This window comes from Sprattus sprattus, assembly GCF_963457725.1.
Source record: "Sprattus sprattus genome assembly, chromosome: 19".
NCBI lineage: Eukaryota > Metazoa > Chordata > Actinopteri > Clupeiformes > Clupeidae > Sprattus > Sprattus sprattus.
Window position 1 is genome coordinate 19,396,212 of NC_137917.1, and position 9,905 is coordinate 19,406,116.

The 9,905-nt window shown below is 44.0% G+C and overlaps 1 protein-coding gene across 2 annotated transcripts in view; it reads left to right on the forward strand.

Moving 5' to 3' along the window:
* Positions 1–1,128, forward strand: part of slc50a1 (solute carrier family 50 member 1) — a 6,947-nt gene extending 5,819 nt beyond the window's left edge. For both annotated transcript variants that reach the window (XM_080858172.1, XM_080858173.1), the window contains one exon: positions 53–1,128. In XM_080858172.1, the coding sequence (XP_080714298.1) occupies positions 53–160 (108 nt within the window). In that variant the 3' untranslated portion in view covers positions 161–1,128. The remainder of the gene's footprint in view (positions 1–52) is intronic.
* Positions 1,129–9,905: the final 8,777 nt, after the last annotated feature.

Below are 9,905 nucleotides of genomic sequence, written 5' to 3' on the forward strand. Positions count from 1 at the left end.
CCTTTGCTCTGTGAGATGTGCTCCCCTTAAATCCTTTCCCTGTGTGCCGCAGGTTCCCAACACGCCAGGCATCGTCACCAGCCTCATCCGCTTCTTCCTCTTCTGGAGTTTTGGACCCGCCGATCAAGGCACACCCTCCTACAAACCCGTCTCCATTTAAACAGAGGCCCTGTCTGGGGCCCTCCCTCACCACCAAGTGCCTTGTTCCTGAATCTCCCTCTCCTGTGTGCTCTTATAAGCGGCCTCATCTCCCTTCTCATCTCTCCTAGGTCTCTCCTCTCTGGGTATCACAGTTCAGTTTGTAAAAGGCCTATCCAACTACCGAAGTCACTCTTGTGGTATAGCTGAAAGGTTATCTATTTCAAAAAAAGAAAGAAATAAAATAAGGTCTCAAAATATGGCTCCCATCTTGAGCAAAGAAGTCTTTGACTTCTGAAGTTCAAGAGAGGGAGGGGAGCTGTTCTGTGTCCCAAATGGCTACCAGACTGTTGCCATGGTACGTGACTAGCGACCTTAATCATCCCCTCCTGAGAGGTTTCAATTCAGTGCACTTTAAAGCGTGGAATGACTGAATTACTCTGGATGACTGAACGCTGGGTTGTCCGGTGTAATTTCCAGGTACCTTTTTGCTCTTGTAGCCCCTAATTCTGTTTGCAGTATGTTCATGCTTTCCCATTGTATATCGCTATTCTGTATGTGTTGAGAGTCTAAATGCCAAATGTATTTTTCAATACAGTGTTTTTTTTTGTGTTTAAACCTCTTTTTTTATTATTATTTGTATTATTATTTTTATCAAGTCCCCTTGCACAACTTGCATAACATTATGATAAACATTGTCACTACATCAATGTGCTTTTCGTTAAATCTACAAGAAAGTGATCAGAACTGATTCAGAACGCCATTTCGAGGCCTTACGATTTTGGAGTTGAGGAATTCTTGTGACTTATGATAGATCATTAACGATAGCTCTATAAGTGGAGGTTGTTTTTGTGTATACAGTCCACTCTAGGAGCCTTCTGCCAGTTGGTTTCAAACAGATTCCTTTCATACAGACCACTATTTGTTTAATTTGCATGCTTGGGTACGCTGATGCTGATGCCGTCCCTCCTTCACTGACATGTACATCAAAAGTACCCAGCAGCGCCAACACTATAAGAAAGCCTGCCACATGCCCTCTGACCTTTGTGTGACCTCTACCTGACCTTTAGTGGGAAGAAGCTCTTCTAATATGTGTAGGAGTCCTGAGGCCACCCGAGCACGGTTGTGTTTTGGGGTGCTCACATGTATGCACAAAGAGCCAGTGTGACAAGGCCTCGTGCCAGATCAGCAATAGCACGCCCTACACGACTAGACACTTGTGCACAGATTAGGGTGCCGTTGAAATGCGGCCAGTCAGATTTGTTTTTTCCTGTTTTTTTGGAGTGGGGAAGTGTGTATATGTGTGTGTGTGTAAGGGGGGATGATAACCTGAAGGCACGATGACCAGACATTCCATTCCCACCTCTCCCCCTGCCAGGGTTTAGTGTGCTCTTCAGTGACATGTATTTGAGCTGAGCCTGTGTGCAGCCACTTCACTTCCCGTCTCAGCATTCTTTCAAACAACATGTCAGCCTTGACCATGACATGGCTACCCCATAGACAGAGAAGGAGGAAGAGGAGGAGGAGAATGACTCTTATCCATCTGTTTTTCTGTCCTGGCTTTGTGTGTGGGGGGGGGAGGGGGGGGTAGAGGAGATTCACTGTGTTCACCTCAGCTGCACCTTCTTCACTAGAGAGTGACGATGCAACCATGCAGGACACCGCAGGACATTCTAGATTCATAGAGAGTCAGGTCAACGGAGGGTCACTGCCGGTTTTGTAAAATGTAAATATTATAACTATATATTCATGAGTGACGGTACGAAAATTCACATCACAGTGTCTACAATTCAGAGTTGTTTGGACCAAAAGATTCCACTCCTTATTCTGTGGTGTATTTGCTTTGGTCATTTGGTCACTTTGGTACATTGTAGCTCAGCCTCACAAGCCATCTGTTGTCTGTCTTCTCTTTTCAGTCTCTTCAATGTCAATCTCTTTTAATGTAATCTCTTTTAACAGTAGGTGAAGGTGACCAATGGTTTTTGTAGCACACCTCACACTTCACATTTATGCCCTCAAAGGATTCTGGGTAGCGCTAGTATCTGAAGCTATTCTATGCCGATTAAAGAGTGGAGCGTTTTTTTTTTTTTTTTTACTCCTGCTTTCTCTCTTGCTTGTGATCGAATTATACAAGTATCTCAGGTATCTTCTTGACCCTTGGCAGGAGTTTCCGTTGCAGTAGCCAAAATGAGATAAGTGTCAGCTTTCCCGAGTGAAAAGGAGAGATAAGAGTCGGAGAGCTTTAGCCTTTCAACTGCAGTATGTGTCTCTGGTCACCCTCTATGCCTCCCTGCGCCAGGAGTGCTGAAAGACACCCACGTGATTCCATACATATCAGATTAACTGTGTTAGACTCAAAGTATACCTGTGTTGTTGGCTTTGCTAAATACATGAACCATTCTTTTTGTATTTTTCTAAATATATATATGTATGTATGTAAGGGGTGTATATTACTGAGCTCTGCCATGTGCTGGGGGGTGTGAGGAGATGTTTGTGGTTGAAAATGCTATAAAATTTTATATGATCTAATTTCAAGTTTTGAGTGCTTCATGAGTTATGTTTGCTAAGGGGGAGGGAACAAGATGAAAGGGTGGTGTTGGACAGTCTCAAACGCTTGAGCCGATGATTTGTGTGTGAACCTTGTGTGTGAAGCTTGTGTGTGTGTGTGTGTGTGTGTGTGTGTGTGTGTGTGTGTGTGTGTGTGTGTGCGCGCACTGAGTGTGAGAGAACGTACGCTATACACAACTTCTGAGCAAGTGCGTGTGTGAGAGCGGTGGGAACAGCCTTTGTGCTGTTTCTCAGTGCACTGCTGTGCCAGCATCACTTCCTGTGATCAGAAACCGAGCCTTTGGCCAGACACAACACAGAGAAGGAGGGAGGGAGGGAGGGACACGGAGGGAGGGAGGGATGGAGAAAGGGAGGGAGGGATGGAAGGAGGCAGGGAGGGACACGGAGGGGCCTGCTCTGCATATTGGAACGAAAGCAGCCACAGGTGCAGCTGTGACGTTTGACGTGTTCAGTCACTCTGCTCCCTAAAGCAGATTTTCTTCCCCTTCGAAAACGTATAATCAGACAATCGTGCATCTGTTACCCACACACACACACACACGTACCTCCTTCACACACACACATGCTCGAACACACTCCAGATTCCCACGTGTATTCAGATGGGCTCGGGCAGACAGGGAGCGGGGGTAAGAAACGTGTTTCCAAAGCACTGGAAATCCAAGCTGGGGTAGGGGGGGGGGGAAAGATAAGGCCTTCAGTATGGGAAAAAGGTGACTAACAGCAAAGGAGAGAGGGATGAAAGAGAAAAAGAAAGGAGTGCAAGGAGAGAGGGATGAAGGAGAAAAAGAAAGGACTGCAAGGAGAGAGGGAAGGAGAAAAAGAAAGGAGTGCAAGGAGAGGGAAGGAGAAAAAGAAAGGAGTGCAAGGAGAGGGATGATGGAGAAGAAAGGAGGGCAAGGAGAAAGGGATGAAGGAGAAAAAGAAAGGAGTGCAAGGAGAGGGATGATGGAGAAGAAAGGAGGGCAAGGAGAAAGGGATGAAGGAGAAAAAGAAAGGAGTGCAAGGAGAGGGATTGAGAAGAAGAAAGGAGTGCAAGGAGAGGGATTGAGAAGAAGAAAGGAGTGCAAGGAGAGAGGGATTGAGAAGAAGAAAGGAGTGCAAGGGGGTGTAATGGAGACGTAGGCAAACGATAGAATGGAATGGGTGGAGGGAAGTGGACTCAGAGGCAACAGGGAGACTACAGAAGAAGAAAAAACAGGCAGACTCAGAGGTGTGTTTGCTTGTGTGTGTGTGTGTGTGTGTGTGTGTGTGTGTGTGTGTGTGTGTGTGAGACCTCAAAAACCTTGTGATGGGAGGGTAACAGTTTATCATGTGTGGTAGTACTGTGAATAGTTCAGAGTGTGTGTGTGTGTGAGCTTCTTTTTGTGGTTTTGTGTGTGATACACAGGGTGAAAGAGAAGATGTGATTGTTTTGTATGAGAGAGGACATGGGTGTGGTACTGGTGTATGTTTGGGGAGAGAGAGTGTGTGTGTATGTCTGTATCTGTGTGTGTGTGTGTGTGTGTGTGTGTGTATGTCTGTGTCTGTGTGTGTGTGTCTTGAGTCTGTGAGATGGGGTGTGACAATTATTTAACAGGGAGGGGATCTTTGATTTTGTGTGTGTGTTTGTGTGTGTGTGTGTGCGTGTGTGTGTGTATGAGAGAGAGAGGTTAGTGTGTATGTGTGTGGGATAGCGCAGCATGGTGTGAGTGTGTGTATTTAATCAGTGCAACAATGGGAGCCAACTCAAAAACAGGATCTCTCTGTTTCCTGAAACACAGATTCTGTCTGACACACACACACACACACACACACACACACACACACACACACACACACACTCACCCCCACTTCAGCTCCCATTGTTACAGTGATTACAGGCACACAGCACACACACAGTCTTTCAGTCTCCAAGACCATAAACATACCTACCCCCCCCCCCCCCCCCCCCCAGCCCACCATCTCGTACATACATGCAGTATGCTCAGACTTTAATAGATCATTAAATTGAACTCAACTTAACATACAACAAAGTATGGGACCTATATGATATATGATATATGTGGCAAATTATGACAGTGTTACAAGCTCAAGTAAATCTCATATGATATCAATTTTTCTATGTTACGTAATAGTCTTTACTAAGTACATAGCGCTAATTTATATGTACTTACTCCTACCCTAGACCTATGAGTTGCAATGTCATGTACTTATGCAAATACATAATATTTTTAACTAATAATATTAATACCTTATTAATACCTTTACTTCTGTTAATAACTGAAGAATAAGAACCTATAAAAAGGTTCAAAAGCCGTTCATGTCGGTATACTGTAGATAGTGGAGAGCTTCATAGTATGTTGTCTCCGAAGCAGCTGTCATAGAGAGGGAAAGTATAGTCGCCCTCTAGTGGTTTTATTCCCAACACTGAGCAAAATTAATGGGATTCTTTCTTCATAGACCCAGAGAGCAGGCATAATATATATATTATATCCACCGGTGTATTGAGAAAAGTAGGTTCAGCTGGAGAGAACTTTGGGCTATGGATGCTTACCACATTAAATTATATATATATTATTATAAACTAGCCTGACTCAGGGCTGCTACACGTAGAGACATAATCAGTTTTAAAATCATAATGTGTGTGTTTTAGAATAAACAAGTAAAAGTAAACGAGTAAAAAAATGACTTGGTCAATTGAAGACCTGTTATGCACTGGTAATATCTATACTAAAGTTAAGGGTTGGTGAAAATGACTGAGGAGGTATAAATTAGTAAAGAAAGAAAATGTTTCGTAAGAGACGGTGGGCCAGCGGACCGTTCAAAAATCAATAAGCAAAAGGCCAGAGGCCGCCAGCTCTGACCCCAGTGGGCAGACAGATATACGTATGCTTGCTATCTGGGACATTACATTTGTAGGGGGCAGGGGGGATGCACAAATTAAAACGTAGCGTGAATACAGGACTAATCACACCTGTGAGGATATCCTACTCTCACTTCACTGTCATACCTCGATATGTATGTTATGTATTTATATGATTTTTTACTATGAATTTTGGCTATGGATTTTCCAGTAGTAATAATAATGATAGCTGTTATTACAAGGTGTTATTACTATGCTTGAGTTGCCAAGCTTTATTGTCCAAAATCATGCAGCATTTGTATGTGAGGTGGTGCTGACGGTCCACATGGAGTTGGTGGAGAGGAGAGGAGTGGAAAGTGTAGAGGAGTGTAGACGAGTGGAAAGGAGTGGAGAGGAGAGGAGTGGAAAGTGTAGAGGAGTGGAAAGGAGTGGAGAGGAGAGTGATTTACAGTCTGGGACGCTGAGTGGGGACGCTCTCCTCTCCTCTCCTCTCCTCTGGCACTCCGGATCCTGCTAATGAGAGGGTTGGTGAATCAGGCGCCCGACCAGAAGGTAGAAAATGTGAGGGGTGTGTGTGAGTGGATCAAGGAATGCTGATCCTCACAGTGTGTGTGTGTGTGTGTGTGTGTGTGTGTGTGTGTGTGTGTGTGTGTGTGTGTGTGTGTGTGTGTGTGTGTGTGTGTGTGTGTGTGTGTGTGTGTGTGTGTGTGTGTGTGTGAGCGTGTGTGTGTGTGAATGAGCGTGTGTGAGAGTGTGTGTGGTGGTTGCATAGTCAGCGTGTGGTGTTCTCCCCGGTTAGTAAACCCAAGCGGAACACACACCTGTGTGTTCTCCAGCTGTTGTTTTGAATGGAAGAGGAGCAGGAGGAATGTGCTTCCCTCTCTCTTTATTTTCCCCTCTGCTCTGCTCTTCTCTTTCCCTGTCTCCATGGCTCCTTGCTCCTCCGGCCTTATCCTGCTTTCACTCCTTTTCTGTCGTTCTGCCGTTCTGCCTCTGTCTCTCATTTAGCCCTGCGTCCTGTTTTCAGACGTTTGTCTCTGGCCAGGCCACTTTAGTCAAAACAGACCTTCTTGGCCGTCAGGTCATACAATTCATGTGTGCACAGTCACACACACACACACACACACACACACACACACACACACACACACACACACACACACACACACACACACACACACACACACACACACACACACACACACACACACACACACACACACACACACACACACACACACACACACACACACACACACACACACACACACACACACACACACACGCATGCATGCATGCATGAATGCAGGCAGGCAGACATCCTGACTTTGTGTTGTTATTTTCAGTCAAACAAAAAAAAAATCCTTGCCATTCATGTGCTGACACACAAGGGCAACCAAACAGTTGCTGCATTTGTGTCCACACACGCACGCACACACACACACCCACACAAATGCACACACACACACACACACACACACACACACCGTGTCATCTGCTTATATTTGTCTCAGAGGAGAATTGTCAGCCAGGGCGTCAGACTGTTGCCTGGGTGACAGGTGAGGTCAAAGTTGACCAACAATAAAGAAAAGACTGGGTGGGTTCTATGACATGTGTTGCTGTGTGTGTGTGCGTGTGCCTGTGCGTGTGCATGTGTGTGTGTTCAGTTGTCCCTCATGGAATTTATTGTAGAGGATGCACACAATACAGATTTTGGGGTTCCTATTTAAAGATTTACAATATGCATTTTTCACTTTTACTGTAACATCTGTCTACAGATACCCCACACAGCTCTCTGCGTAGTTAAACTTTGTAGTTTAGCCTTGACAGGCTGTGTGTATGTGTGTGTGTTAGTGTGTGTGTGTGTGTGTGTGTGCGTCTGTGTGTGTGTGTGTGTGTGTGTGTGTGTGTGTGTGTGTGTGTGTGTGTGTGTGTGTGTGTGTGTGTGCGACAGAACGCACGATGTAAGTGCTTAGAGTGCACTAAGTATTGCAGTATACTTCGTACAGTAAGCGGTAATAGACAAGGCCTTACTGTCTGTTTTCACCCATCGGCTGTCTCTGGCATTTTTTTTATTTTTATGTGAATAGACTGCATTTATATAGCACTTTTCTACTCATGGAGCACTCAAAACGCTTTCTACATGAATGCCTCAGACATCTACCCATTCATACACCGATGGCGGAGGCTACTATCTAAGTTGCCAACCTGCGTATCAGGAGCGGTTCAGAGTTCCGGGTCTTGCTCAAGGACACTTCGATACTTGGTGGGGAGAAGTCAGGATCGAACTAGTAACCTTCCAATTGCTGAACGACTCCTCTACCTGCTGAACCACTGTCCCCCTGATTCCAATTCCAATTATTCTTAAGGCATCGTAACCATGGAGATGTGCAACAAGAAATTCATCTTTGTGTATTTTATTAATGCACACTTACAATGGCAGCTCACGGACTAAACCCAGTATATGGCAGATGGCATGTGGCAATAGTTTGTCATTTCTTGGTTTGCCTGTATTTCTGATCCGATTGATGTGAAGACAACTCCAGGTTGGAGTCCCTCACACACACTTTTGCAACCGTATGTTTCCAAGAAGACCAGGAAGTACTTTAATCTATCCCACCACACTTTGTTTAACTCTTAATATATATATATATATATATATATATATGTTGTTAAGCTATTCGTACTGTTTATAGATAGTTGTTATATTGTTGTGTTATATGTTGCTGTTGTGTTAAATGTTGTCCCTCGTCGCACCAACAAGAGAAGCACTCCAGATTTTCGTTGTATGCAAATAAAGGCTCTTCTTTTTTTTATGCTTAAAAGAATAAACGTCAAAATGAATTAACTGTTTGCTTTTTTTAATAACAGCATTAACTTGTACTTTTACATTTCAGAAAACTACTTTTGATTGAGTAGAGTATAGATCAGATAGTCTACTGTACAACTTTCACTCAAGTTATGCTCAAATAAAGGTGACTTTAACTTCTACCACAGTCATTTTGTATAATGTATATACCATTGGTTCTTGGTGATGTATTTGACCAGCTCTTCACACTCTCTCAGGTTAAGCTTATGATCGCCATCCTTATCATACAGCTTGAAAGAGTTAAGAAGCACATCCTTCTCCTACAGAGAGAGAGAGGGAGAGAGAAAGAGAGAGAGAGAGAGAGAGAGAGAGAGAGAGAGAGAGAGAGAGAGAGAGAGAGAAAGAAACTTATAAAAACCATTATCGACAGATCAATGTCAGTCTATATCACTTGCCAAAAACTCCACGCTATTCATGGCTAAAGCAAGAGAGAGCGAGAAGAGAGGAACTAATCTTTTAGCACCCTTCAGTATTTGACGATTCATCTTAGCTTTATCATTTAGCAAGCATTTCCATGCAAAGTGGCTAACAGTAGCCTACAAGCATCAGTGTGACCTCTCTGCCCTTAAATAATGGTGAGGTCATTCATCTGAACTTCAGGCACCAGGCTATGTGCAAAGTGCCAGACAGAAATGGAAGTAGCTGACGTAAAGAGGTTATATTTTAGCCTGGATAAACTGGACGCACACAAACTTACCACAAGGTCAAAGGCCTTCTCCTCCTCGACCATGAACAAGAAATCCGTCATTATCATAAAGTTGCCATCTGGCGTACTGGAGTATTGGGCACACAAACCACCTGCATCCACTAAGGGAGCGCGAGAGAGAGAGAGAGAGAGAGAGAGAGAGAGAGAGAGAGAGAGAGAGAGAACGAGAAGGGGAAGGGTGGGATTAGGGTTTTTTATTTAAAAAAATAAATGGTAGTTTCTTTCTCAGTGTATTGTTTCACTCATGCATTTTTGTGTTTGGGTATTCTAGGTCAACTGAAACTATGTGTGGAAGTTGGGTGATTCAGTCTGAGGTAGTTAATAGATATAGCCTCTAGGGGGAGCTGTTGTGTGATTAGCTAGGCTTCACTGTAATGGCCTAGTTTAGTAAACCTGTGTTACACATGCTGTCTTTTCCTCTATTTGATCACTCTGAAAGGAACAATAAAAACATTTTGTTAGCTAAATGAAGGAAAGATATCCAGACTTCAAATCCTGCTCTCAGGGAGATTGTACAGATTCACCTGTCAGCTCAAAGGAAACTTAACAAATCTGTGGAGTAAGGGCCGAACAGCTTTATTCACAGACATCTTTGACTGACCTTCCTCAAGTGGGGCTGCTGAGATCATGCAGAGTAGGCTCAACATTGCCACCAAGGGACCACAGCCAGCCATCGCACTAGTGTCTCTGTCAGTATTCTGTAAACACATCGAAGCAGAACACAAAATGTTATTAGTAGACGGTATTATCATCACACGGAAGGCCTATTTTGTTATTGGAGA